Source organism: Gobius niger, assembly GCF_951799975.1.
Source record: "Gobius niger genome assembly, chromosome: 9".
Classification (NCBI taxonomy): domain Eukaryota; kingdom Metazoa; phylum Chordata; class Actinopteri; order Gobiiformes; family Gobiidae; genus Gobius; species Gobius niger.
Window position 1 is genome coordinate 27,653,379 of NC_136860.1, and position 13,898 is coordinate 27,667,276.

Sequence of the window (13,898 nt, forward strand, 5' to 3'; positions counted from 1 at the left end):
GGATGCAAAGACAGCTCATGCAGTCCGTTCAGAAAGTATTCACATTCCTCGTTTTGTTACTATATATACACAACTTACTTTTACATTCTAATACTAACAGTGCATAATTCGTTTTAATTTATTATTCAAACTCCTCCAGTCCTTTCCATGACCAATCAATGTGAATTTGCCACGAGTGATCAATAATGTTCCTACAGCGATGCTTACCAATGCCTCCGCCGCCGTGTGGGGGAGCTCCAAAACGGAAGGAATCAATATAGCCTTTAATCTTCTCCAGATCTAAAGAAGTACACAAATAACATTTGATGAATGCATTCACCAAAAGGTTTTTTCTGAAAGCACTAAAAGAGAAGATATATTAGCAGCTCCAGAGGAAGGTTATACATACATTTTACTCCACACTTCTCCTCATGTCTCCCTTCAATATTATTTTATGATAACTTTGTAAGCCTATTTAAATACCACTATGCTAAAATATGCATTAGTTTCAAATGTATCAGTTTCTATTCCTTGCCGTAAAAAAACAAGAGATTCTAAGCTAGATTTCTGAAACCGCTCTTTTCTCTGTGCTATTCACATGGGTGTAATTGTTCTACCCATCCAGCAGAGGGAGCTGAATCCCAAAGGTTCTTAACAGTACTTGCCAATCTGGTGGTGCATGGCCCTCTCGGTGAGCAGCTGAGCATCGTGGATTCTCTGGGCTCCAGACAGGATCTCCTCTCCTCTCATGAACATGTCGTACGAGTTTGAGTATTTCTGTAATATAGTCGAGAGTCACCTTATTGAGCATCAAATTCAGCAAAAATGTCAGGGTGGAGGCAGCTTTCAAAAATGTGTCTATATAAATGAATGCAAAGGATTTGAAAAGAAACAATATCAGTTTAAGTCCTATGAAATTGCCCGACTTGAGCATTTTGTGCCTTATGTATGTGCGATGGTCTGTTGCTGCTCCACATGAAACTATATGAATGAAACAAAAAGGTCAAAGGTCAAAATCGTCTTGTCAACCCAACTAGATTGTCCATCTGAACCAAACTAGACAATTTGCTGAACCATCTTATTTTAGTGGAGACATGTTTTCAGGCCACAGAGCGCTCATTAGCACACATTTACATAACATTTGTTGGGCATTTGCAGTAATGTGCTCAACCATGTGTGCATTTGCGAAAGACTTACACGATCAGTGGGATCCGGCATTGTATAGAATGGTCTGACAGCAAGAGGGTACTTGTCCAGCACATAGAAGTCAGTGTCGTACTGCAAAGAGAATTGTACTCATACTGTGAGTGCAGGTAAAAAAAATAAAAAATTAAAACTACATACTATATAATCGAGACAGGTACCTTTTCCTTCACAAGGCGGCCGAGCAGCTTTTCATTGGGTGTGCTGGCAAAATAGATAAATACAATTAAAACTAGTCTCATCCACAGACTTCTACAGACCCCAAACAAACCAGAGGATACACAGTTGTTTCTGAAAGGCTTCTGGCTGTTTACAATGTGGTTGTGTTTTAACTTATAGTAAATGAATGTACAGATAGGAGTACCCTCAAATGACCAGATCAATGAGCAGCATCCAGAAAAGCAGCACTACCGATACCTAACAATACTGAACTGTCAGGGTTGAACGCACTGTTTCACTTCCCTTATTTCCTAAGAGTAACCTTTATGCACTCGTGCACTTGATGTCACCAGACCCGTGGGTGGCAAGTGGTTTACAGCTGATGATACAGTTGATGACCCCTGGCCCAGTTCTCTCACCTCAGGTCCTCCTCGTCGCCCATCTCCACTCCGGCCTCCCGCAGCATGGCCACCCCCTCCGTAAACTCCAGCCTCAGAGTGGGCTCCAGGAACTTGAAGGGCTCGCTGGGGAACTGCTTGTTCACCGTCTGGATCTCAGTCTGGAAGCTACGAGACGGAGTGCGAGGATGTCATTTCATTCAAAACGAGATTGGAATAGTGCAAATAGAAACAGATGTCCTCCTCAGTCTATGATGGAACATTTGTACAAGTAGAATTCTGATGGGGCTTCGAAGAGATTTATTTAAGACAGTTTAGTGACACAACCAATAAACATAACTCCATTTGTTAAGGTTGTAAAAAGCTATGCCAGCTACAAGCTTGTGATGCTGTGGTAATATTTAATAACAGCTTTCTCAATAGGACATGTAGGATGTGTTATATTTGGCTAGATGGAAACCTGGTGCATTTAAATGTATTGGTGACTTTCTTTTCAATATATGGCAGCCTGTGTTTTGTTTTGTTTTGTTTCCCTTGGTGCTTAACCCAATATTTCACTGTTGCAACATTAGGAGCAGTCTTCACTAGAACGCAAAAAAATGACAGTGGAAATATCTCTTCAGTCGTGGGAAAAAACTGAGCTGAGAAAGAGGAACTACAGTCACAAGTTGAATCTAACAAACAATGGTTGGTATGTTTTACCCAACAGCAGGTGAACGGGTCGCCCACAGTTCATATTTTAGGTCATTCTCATGGGAAAATCTTTGAGAAACACCTGTCCGTTATAATAAAACCTCACTGTTTAAATAAAAGCTATGTCCTAGGTGTGGACTTTATTGCCCTTGTCATCGTCTATTCGGGGCAACGGCTTATCACCACAATGGAAGACACTATCTACAGATCTACAAGTGGAGGACAGAGCAGCGACAAAGGACTTTAAAGCAGCGGGCATTGTGTCTCTGGGCTGTTTTGAAGTTTTTTAGATCAAGTTTAAATATGGGAAATGTAGTAAGAATGAGCCATTTTCTTTTAAAGGTTAAGGAGATGGGAACATTAATAAAGTAATCTACCTTCACAGCTGTGCAAACTTCCAAAATGTGTTCAACATGTTTATTTTCCCAGAGAGTGTTGATGGTTGGTCCACTCTAGACACTACCAAATCACAATGGCTGCATGTTTATCTTTATAAAAGCCTATAATAACTATTTTTCTCCTTACATTTAGTAGATAACACTTTCTTTTAAACTATATCATTAACCTTGATAATATTTTTTACACACTAATAGTATCACTGCTTGCCTGTTTCACATGTAGTGTCACCTGCAGCCACTAGGAGGCAATAAAGTCCCATGCCACACTGCTGCCTATTCACTTTGCAGCAACACTGAAAATCATTGACAATCATTAAAAGTGACAGCAGCAGGTGACAACACTTAGTCTCGATTCAAACGCTGCAATAGTCTCTCACATGACATACAATATCCTCACTTCCCCAGTCCGCAGAGAAATCTTGTCTGTTGAACGAGAACCAAATTTTAAGTAGTACCGTGGACATGTAATTTGCACAATAGGGCTGCTCACTTTTGAAAAATGTCAAATATGGATTATTAAGTATTGCGATTGCCAATAGATTTACAGTTCACATTTTAAAGGCCCCGTATCCCATTCTTTTAGTAGTAATGAAATGAGATGTGTTTTGTCCTCCTTCAGTTTATTGAATATGAAAATGACCTTCCATGTAATTATACAACATTTTTATCGATTGTGAGCTTGCAGGCTACTTTTTTAGCTTCACTGAGACAGTGGCCCTGAAAGTTGTGCAACGTGTCAATAAACTCAGCTCCGGCAAGAATTGAGATATGGGATAAAAGGAATGAGTTTGTACCAAAACTAACAGTTTAAACCCCTGCTTTATCTTTTCATTGTTGTAAACAAAAAACAAAAACAGGTATTGAGCTTTCAAAGTCAAAGCACATTTCTCAAAACATTTTTGTCTACATCACAGGGTTGGCAGGTTTAAAACACAATAAAACAGCATATTTTGTTGGTTGCAAAGAAAATTGTACGGCATAATCGAGTCACAGCACCCACTAAGAGGGAAAGAATCCACTTTTTAACGTTTCATAAGATGCTGTGGTGAACTCTTGTGTCTCTTTTATCATCTCCTTAGTATTATCCACATTGAAGAATATTCAACACATTACAAGTGTAAACTATATTAAATCCTAATTAGCTGCAACCATTCATGTTGCAATTTTGATTTACCTGCGACTAATTGTGCTTTCTCTCACCACACCACTCGTAGCCAGTGTCATATGGAGAAAGTCAGCAATGCTTTGTGAATACAGACAGCCTAATCACAGGAGCATAATAAGCTGAAGGCTCATTATCGCATGTCAGAGACAGGAAACATCAGTGGTCGGGTTTTGATCTTACTTGTCTCTCAGCCCCTTGAAGATCTGCACCATGGTGTCGGTGATGGACTCGATGACTTCGTGGTAGTGGTAGTTAAAAGCCATCTCGATATCAAGCCCCACAAACTCAGTCAAGTGGCGGTGGGTGTTGGAGTCCTCCGCTCTGAACACTGAAATATAAAGGAAATTTCACACGTCAACAAACAAATAATGGCCTTTTGGAGGGAGGAATGTAAACACTGAGATTATTAAGGACTCGGAAAGGTCAGGCAATTTGATATGATTTCAAGTAGCGTCCTTACGTTGAGGTGACAGAATTTCTCAGACTATACCAATCGTATGCAGGATATTATTTGGCCAGTAGTGTTTAAATACGTATATATTATTTTATATACGTATTTTACCTTTATAAAAAAGGTAAAAAATAAGTAAATATTGAACAACATTGATTTCATATGTATGTATGTATATGGTGTGTACACTGGGTCCTCCTACTTACACATACTACAACAATCACACAAAGTATGCATAGTACTTTAATTGTACCCCGGATAGACCAAAGAACAGTGGAAGGGCAGTATAGCTAAGGACTGCTGGGACTATTTTTTACTTAACCCCCACCTGAACCGAGCACATTTTCTCCAGTTCGACTTTACCCAAAATCTAAAAGCTTCTTGGTAAAAATTGTCAAAACAAAAATTAGACGAAAACGAGGATGAACATGCAACAAAAGTGTGACACAAACGGGACTAAAAATGTGTGACAAATACGCAAAAGAAGGCCAAGAAAGAGCAACAGAAAAGTGACAAAAAAGTGACAAAAAACGTGATGAAAATATGTCAAAAAAGTGGCGTCAATGCAGCAACAATGCGAGGAAAAAGCTCCATTTAGATGAGATTGATCTCGGTTAAGGCGGGGGGGGTAAGAGGTTGACTATGGCTCATGTGTTCGCACTCCAGTCTGTCTGAATGAATGAAATGAATAACTAAAGTAATGCCATTCAATACAGCGCACCGCTATTCTTCTGAAAAGTATAAGAAAATGTCAGTCAGTTGATGATTTTTTTTATTCATTCACTAATTGAACATGAACGATTTAAAGAAATCATTTTAGTCAAACAGCCAGCCTGGACAAAATAGTTTTCTACAGTGCTGGAGCTTCAGGTTGATAGCATAAAAAGAGCAAATATTGGCTCACTTTATTGGCTGTCTCTCTCTAGTTAAATAATTTCACTCTGTACTTGATCAATATAAAGCTGCGGTAATAATTGAAGTTCCTCTCTAAGGGGAAAAAAACACAATAAAAGAAAAGGCTTTGCAGGGAATGTGCTTAGAGTAAACCGTTGCGTCTGTTGGTGGCAGTGTTATCTTCCCTATAAAGAACCTATAAAGTCAATGCTTCTTTATGACACAGCAGGAGCTCAATAAACCCCTTTACTATCCCCGCTGAGTCAGTAACACACTCAACTGTACAACTGCAGCCCTGGCACGTGTTAAGATTTCATAACCTAAATGAATTTGGAGGTTTAAAGTCGTAATCTTCAGTAATGGTGGTCTATCTACACATAACACCCACTTTACCCATTAGGATTTAAAGGGTCCAAATGATTCTATATAGACTTTTTTTGTTTTGTTTTAGCTTTAACACACCAGGAGAGGAATTTTGCTTCATTCATGCATGTTTGAGAATACAATCATATTATTATTATTATTATCATATTCAGCCTCTCTACTTCGGCCATGTTACACCACTGTTGCCTCATCAAAACATACCTGGAGTGGTATTTTTGCTTTATTAACACTGATATGAGTATTTACGCAGTTTTGAGTTATCCTTCACTTTGGTTGTTCCTTCAACCAATCGCTGAAGCACCTTGCTCTGTATTTCTTGGATTCGGTTGCATCATAGAACACATAACTGTCCTTCACATTTTTAAAGGCTATAATCATCCATCACCACACCCGTCCTGAGCAGTTCTGTGCTCAAGGGGTGTTCTTCGCAGTGCCATGGATTTGCTAGCATGCTGTTGGCTCAAAGTGAGAGCTTGTTTTCAGTTTTTAAACATCATTCTCACAACTACTTCCAGAGGGAGCACTTGAGGTAAAATACAAATCCTGACCACCCTTGCTGTGTGGGTATTTCAAATTTCAATGCTGAGGTTCCCCAAAGAAGGTTTTTAAGCCTCAATTACGCTTGACATGTTCACTTTCATTTATAAGGGATATTTTAATATTATTAAACTGTATTTTTACACAATATTTTAAAAGTCAAAAGTTTTACAGACTTTTACTTGCTGCCCTGATAAAGGCAGTCATGTTGTAAGGCATAATAACACCATAGGAGCACTTCAACTTTAATGCGCGGATGTCGAAGTGCTACTAAGGCACCTTACAATATAATACCCCTTTTTATCCGCTGAGAAAATTGACATGTTTAACTTTAACTATACTTGGAGGGAAAACGTGGAAGAGCTTGGTCGCTTCCAACTCCAACCCCTTTGACCCAATAGAGGAGAGAAGGAGAGGCTAAATGCTAACAACATCTTCGGTCTTTTTGCGTGACTGAGTGCAAGCGTAAAGACCAGACAGGTACACATCAACTTGTCTAAGCTAAGGTAAGAACATATCTCATTATGCAAAAACGGTGGCCTATTCCTTTAAAGGACTTTTAAACATGTTTGTAATGCAGCGTGTCTTGGATCCTGTCTTGCCACACAACCCTGACAGTTTTATTGGTGCGTGTTTTAGCGAGACCCAGCGTCTTTATCAAACTATTACAATCGACCTTTGACAGACGGGAAACTGAGGCACAGATGGCGAGCTGTCTCACCTGGACCCACACAGAAGACCTTGTCAAAATCTGCGCAGATGCACATCTGCTTGTAGAGCTGAGGAGACTGGGCCAGGTAGGCGCTGGTCTTGAAGTAAGACACAGTGAAGACATTTGCTCCACCTTCACTGGCAGCTGTGAAAGAACAAAGATAAGTTTAGACACGGGTGAGAAGAGCGATGTCTCGCCCCACGCCGCAGAAGGGCCAGCCATCACTCACACTAATGATGATGTACTGTATGTCAGTTGGACCCACGTATGTTTCAACTGATGCTGTCCACAACTTTGCGGCTCGCACACAAAACAAGTTGTAAATAAGTTAGTATCAGGCATTTCTTCACACAATACAGCCACACCGTAGATTTGTGCAAACTGTGTTCAGAAACAATGACAGTAGTGGTCAGCACAAACTGAAAATAAAAGGCCAGTTTAAATGTAAGAACGTTTTAATCTATAATTTTCTGATTCATTCATTCATTTTTGGGGTCCGATACTATCGATATGAAGGGTTGGCATGGTCGACAGCTGATATATTAGCCGATGCTTTAAGTCATTTCATTTGACGCAATTTTTTTTTTGTCTCTTTGTTTTTCTTGAGCTGAGGCCGATGCACCGCTGATATTTTTAAAAATGTCTCGTCTATAATACTGTGAATGAAGCTTCTAAAAGTGTTGAACTGTGGGGGCGCTGTATATTAATGTTTAGTAGGTACTTTAGAGGGAGTTCGTTTGAAAGACAAAAATTTGTAGATTCTAAAACATAAAAGAGTAAGTCTCAGTCTCTTATGATTCTGAAATTATACGCAAAAGTCTAAAATATAAATATAAAATAGTTGCACAAACTTGTGACCGAAATTCACCGCGATGTTTCTCCGCTCCCCTGTGGCCTGGGAAGTTGTGGGAGGGCTCATTTTAAGGCTCTTTCAGGTGCAAAAAACGAGAAGTCTCCATCATTTTCGATGCCTGAGATTTCCTTTTTATCGGTTTCGGCCGATAACCGATAACTGATAACTGAACACAGTACCCTAAATTGGTGCCAATGTATTGGTCGGGCCTTACTTTTTGTTTAGTTCATAAACCTGACCTGTGTGTGTGAGATTTGTGTTTTTCAAGCCACTAAGAGCGCCTCCTAACATTACATTATGCTAGATCCCAAGCAATAAGTTTCGTAGGAGCTACTATTTTTCGTAATATATATACATTATCAACAATAAAAACCTTTTGTTGCACATACATATTATTTTTGCTGCTTGCTGAACATTGCATCTTGATCATTTGTGTTCTACTGTCCCTTTTGTCTGCGAACTTAGTTTCTCCTGGAATTTTAAACCTAAATCAAGACTAATATGATCCATAAACAAACAAAAAAGGACAAGACAGCCATTACGTAAGCATTCACACTCTGTTTCTGTGTCTGTTTCAAAGATAAAATCAATAACAACCACACCATGTTTACTTCATGCAGCATGCAGGTGCCAGTGAAATACGCAACAGAAAACATCTTGTTCCCCATTTTCCGTAGACGTCACTGGGCATGATACTCAATATTATTCTCATGCCGTCAAAACAATTGGGTGGGGGTCACACTTCACTAACAGTTGTACATCATACACGATGTGATTTGGGTGTGTACGAGACAGGAAGAAGCGGTTTCTCAGAGTACATGATGTTCACACGCAAGTGCCGCCAAAACAAAAAAGAGCGCGATTTTTTGAATTTCGAAAAGCTAGACAGTTGTCCCTTGAAGAAAAGAGGAAGTGAAAGTGACAGCGCTTTCACCACATTACAGTTCAGAACGGCCGAGGCGTGTAGAGACGGTTGGGGGAAAGTTGTGTGTGAAAAAGAGAAGAAATTCCCTTTAGAAACCTGTGAACGACTGCACGGTGCAGGATTAAATTCAAAGTATATCTCTTGTTTTTTAAGGAAATGAACACGTACCGCATTCCTCGCTTTATTTCAGGGAAGGAAGTGCTGTTCACCAAAAAGTACAAGGAGTAAGGAGAATACCAAGAAGATGTGGGAGGAAACATGCAGGAGAAGACAGACACTACGCAATACAAAAGCACAAAAGACAAAAGTGCCGGCTGAATGCTGATGTTGAGATTTATGAGCGATTCTTCATGGCTTTTCTTAGTCTCCCCTTTTACTTTAACAACTGTGTCTGTTGAAAGCAAACTCAAACAAAGCCACTCCTGCTCAATTAGAAGGGCATTGTGCTGTAATGCGAGAGTAGTCCGGCTGACGTGAGGGTTTGAATTTGGAAACAGAGAGATGTCAATGTCGGGGTATCCTAAGTCTCTCTATTGTTCATTAACAGAAAATGATACTGATAATAGAAGTTTGACTTTTGCGGCTCTTGTGTTTAGTTCCTGATTTAAACTTGGTCAGACAGACAAAACAAGAAGTTCCCTGTAGTGGTCAAGTAATTCAGCACTTTCGGGAAAAAACAGAATCATGATCAGATTCTGTGCTCGGTTTACTTTGTCTTGACCGTGACGATGGTCGTACCCATGGGCGTCGGACTGGGGGTGTAAAGGGTATTGAGTACCCAGGGCCCAGAGCAGGGTGGGGGCCCTCAAAAGTGCTGCAAAAAGCATTCTGTATTGTACTTTCAAAATGTCCTCATAATTGATACAAGTTAAGCTAAGTTAAACTGTATTAATCTCTGTAGAGAAATTAGTTCTCTGCATTTGACCCATCCTCAGTGTCACATGGGGCAACCTGTAGGAGCAGTGAGCTGCCAGCATGGGCCGGTGCTCGGGGACCATCTCCATGATGTGGAGCGAGGCTGGTGGTCAGAAACACCTGGCTGGAGGATTAACCTATTGCACATGTTTTTATAACCTACCACTAACCTACGGAGACACGGGGAGAACATGCAAACTCCACACAGAAAGGCCCCGTCCAGGTGGGAATCGAACACGGGACCTTCGAGCTGTGAATGCAATGACACCACCAAATGAAATATCTAGATCACTACAGGATTAAAGGTTATTCAATTTCTGTAACTGGAGCCAATTCAGATGAAATTTAAAGTCGCACAATCAATAAACAAACAAACAAACAAACAAACAAACAAACAAACAAACAAACAAACAAACAAACCATGAACTAAGTATCTATGACAAATCTGTATTGGATATATGTTTGTATAAGGGGGATCGACGAGAGATAATAATAGTTCTATGGTGGGTCAAAACATCGTTCACAAAAGATTTGCGCTGTAAAAGATCTGTGATTAAATGAACAGCTCTTCAAGCTTGGAAAAATCAGCTGCTGGCCCACCAGTCACCAAAACGACTGGTGAAAATCGCAGAAATAAACAATAACAGCAATCCTTCCATCGTTTTGGGGTTAAAAAACACAAAATATGAAATGTGAATGGGGGGGGGGGGGGGGGGGCGCACCAAGATAGTTTGCACCCAGGGCCCAGAACTTGGTGCTACGCCCCTGGTCGTACCTGAGATGATTTTGGGTGTCTGGATCTCCACGAAGCCCTTGTTGGTGAGGGTGTCTCTGAAGAGCTGGCACACCCCAGACTGCAGGCGGAAGATGGCCTGGCTGGTCGTCGTCTAGGTAACAACAGCCACACACAAAGCATTACCAAACCTGCCGTGATTCACGCTGTTAAATGACACAATCGTAAATCTTTATTCACAAGTCGAGAGGAATATTATTTGTTGGCAGAACAACATTAGCCTCTGGGTTGTTTAATCCTATTATTACAGAAATCATCTAATACTTTGAAGAGGGTGTCGAACATTGTTACTTAGGTTGCCAAGACCTGCCAATACTAGACCAGCTTGATTTATACTTTTACATTGGTGAGGGCTGCACAAAAAGAGTAACATTAGGACAGGACCCGGAGACCGATAACTGCATTATAATATGAGCAATGCTGATTTAGCAATGTGGCTATCATTAACTCAGAAGAATAAGTGTGAAAGATAGGAGGCAACGGTTTCTTTTTGACATTTAAAAAAAAGTTTGGGCATCACTGTTGAGACCATACCAAAAACTTATAGTACTGTAAGCACTTTCTAAAATCTACTGCCTCATCTAAAATGACCACAAATCGTCCACAGTGCAGTCTTTGGTAGTTTTCAAACACATATTCAAGATGCTTGTTCTTTTCAGTACAAGAGGAATGGCTCGACTTTAATTAAAAAGGTTTAATTTCTTCCTCCTCCTTTTCCACTGCGTCTCTGGTGTCTGTCCAAAGTCCCGAATAAAGCGTGTCAGACTTGCAGTTGGCAGATTGGAAAAGTAATAATGTCTTAATGCCGGCAAGCTATTCATTAATCTGGAGACAAAGCTGCAGGGCTGTCTGGCATAAAGTAGGGATGTACTTTTGTTTTGTTTAATGGCAATTCTTACAAAATAAACCTGTTCTGTTTGGAAAAGAAAAAATGGAAATACATCCAAACATTCTTAAATTTCCTATATCTAGTTTTATTCTGGCTTTTACAACTTCGTAAATGCTCCTCATGACACGAAAGAGAAAATGCCAATTATTCAAACAATTAGATTACAATTGAACTGCCATAGACTCTCAGAGTGTAAGTAAAAGTTAGTAGTCAGTAGTTGTACATGGTTGGTGTAATAATCATGCCTGTAAACAAATTCTGATTAATTGCACAGTCCTACATGTTTTTGGTAAGGACCTAACAAGCTTAAAAGCTCCATAACGAAAAAGAAAACTATTTTCCATTATATAGGCCATTCAAGAGGGTAGACTGTACCAGGGCATTATTTTTGGTAATGCAATAGTAAAATGAAACCTACTTGTGGCAAAGTTTTACCACATATTGGTTTCAGACAAGAACTGTAACCAGGTCTTGAAAGGGAGAGTGTTTTCAATTTTAAAGCACCTGGGGCGCTATCAGTGGTGCACGTTAGTGGTTTTTGGTCAGTTAGAACGAGGTCTTCCTCTGGCTCATGCCACTTCCTGTTCACACTTTGCAGTCAAATAAAGATAAGATTCTAGAGAGAGATAAACATTCCATTATGATTTATATAATGTGCATGGTTGTATAAATCATAAATGTCTTGACTCTGACTCGGTTGAGGGTGGCACGGTGGCGCAGCAGTTCACAGATAGAAGGTCCCGAGTTCGATCCATGACCGGACGGCCCATTTCTGTGTGGAGTTTGCAATTTCTCCTTCCCGTGTCTGCTTAGGTTACCCTATCACTAAAAGCCATGTGTTACTGACCATTAGTCTGGCTCCACATCTGGAGATGGGTCCCCGAGCGCTGCACTGCAGTCGCCCCCTTCTTCTTACGGTTCGCCCGTAAGGAGCAGGATGAGTCAAATGCAGGACAAATTAACCTTAACCATAGATAATTAGTTCATGCATTGTATTACTTTTTTAGTTGATCCACTTTATTTTTGATGGACTATAATGCATGTAATAAACATAACACACTGGTTCTCAAAGATTTCTCACAAACTACATCTGCTCTCAAGCTGGTGTAAAACACTAAATATGCTCCAAAACCACTGATTAAACTAGGTGTAAACCAAGTCTTAACTATGACTAGCAGGATTAGAGCATCCTTTAAACAAAACGTAACAAATACAAAAAGCTGCAGAGAAAACTACCAGAGGTCTATGCACCACCCACAGTTTGGTATTGTAACAAGACCCATACAATGCTCTTATGCCTAATCACTTGTTAAGGAGCACACGAGTTGTTCAAACTACACCCCTATACATGAAAAACAAAGAAAGATGGCCGGGTTAGAGGGGAAACGCAGCGGAACTACATTATTATGAGTCTGGTTTATGGTTCCCTGGTGGAGCCGCTGTATGTTGCTGCTGTGGGAATCTCTTTACGGCTCCAGTCTGAACTCAGAAGAGCGGAGCTGATGACAGGGCCGGAGTCTGCCGCTCAAAGTGCACAGTGCCACACAAACAGGTGTGACTGCGGTGCCTTCCTGCCGCAGCGGCGTCCACGTGGGAGGCACACATCAAAACTATCGCACTCCGCGGCCAAGGCTCGGTCTGCACCACATCTCCCACTCTGCACAAACCAGCGGCTTCACTGCATTCAATCACACACCTATCAGCAGAGGGGTTTACAAACTTTGGTGTAGCGGTTTGCATTGCTTTTGCACGACTACGGTATAGTAGGAATATTTCTTAGCGTCTTATCAAAGTGAAAGAGAAGAAAGAAAACTACAAAATAATTTGGTCATAATTTAGGGTTATTATTAAAAATGTAATCATAAGCAAAACTTTGGTAGGTCTCAATCATTGGGATGTTTTTTTTTTTTTTATTGCCTAGAACAGGTCTTGGTTTGGAGAAGCACAATGTAGAAAGAATATATATTTACTTTGAGCAGAGGTTTATTTTAACAGTTTATCATGCGTATGCTCATAACATAATCGTCAAAGTTAACTTAAAACAATCAAATAAAAGGCAGGGGCCAATTAATGTGAATGTAACCTGAAATCTATTATATATCTAATGGGCAATTCTTGGTTTTGCATGAATTAAACAAAATCTACAAATGCTGACTCTTATTAATATTATAATGATGGACTGGGCATACGAATCAGCCATATAAATGTTATATTTTAAAACTTTTTGCTTGACATGCGTTTCTACAATCCTAAAAAACAAAACATTAACAATCTGCTCTCCCTCTCAGTGTTAAAGCGATAGTCTGTAAGTTTGCAAAGTGATTAGAGAGAGTGAAGTTTGGAGGTAAACCATCAAATTTCTCCCCTCTTTAAGCAGAAAGCCCTTCTTAGTTTTGAAAATTCTGTTCCTACTCTCCTCATTTTGCAAAGTAAACCATCAAGCTCCTCCCCCTCCCTCCTAATTGTACCTGACAGGCTGGTTCACAGGAAAAGCTCGTGTCATTGGTCAACGCGGGAGGATACTAGACTAGATTAGTTGCTTTGATCTGG

At 40.2% G+C, this 13,898-nt stretch overlaps 1 protein-coding gene across 1 annotated transcript in view; it reads right to left on the bottom strand.

Moving 5' to 3' along the window:
* The window catches only part of dars1 (aspartyl-tRNA synthetase 1), a 43,096-nt gene that overhangs the window by 547 nt on the left and 28,651 nt on the right, over positions 1–13,898 (bottom strand). Inside the window, exons 10-17 of the mRNA XM_079563440.1 lie at positions 10,442–10,553; positions 6,983–7,117; positions 4,176–4,323; positions 1,761–1,907; positions 1,344–1,386; positions 1,177–1,257; positions 645–756; positions 208–279 (exon numbers count right to left, since the gene is read on the bottom strand). Of these exons, the coding sequence (XP_079419566.1) occupies positions 208–279; positions 645–756; positions 1,177–1,257; positions 1,344–1,386; positions 1,761–1,907; positions 4,176–4,323; positions 6,983–7,117; positions 10,442–10,553 (850 nt within the window). The remainder of the gene's footprint in view (positions 1–207; positions 280–644; positions 757–1,176; positions 1,258–1,343; positions 1,387–1,760; positions 1,908–4,175; positions 4,324–6,982; positions 7,118–10,441; positions 10,554–13,898) is intronic.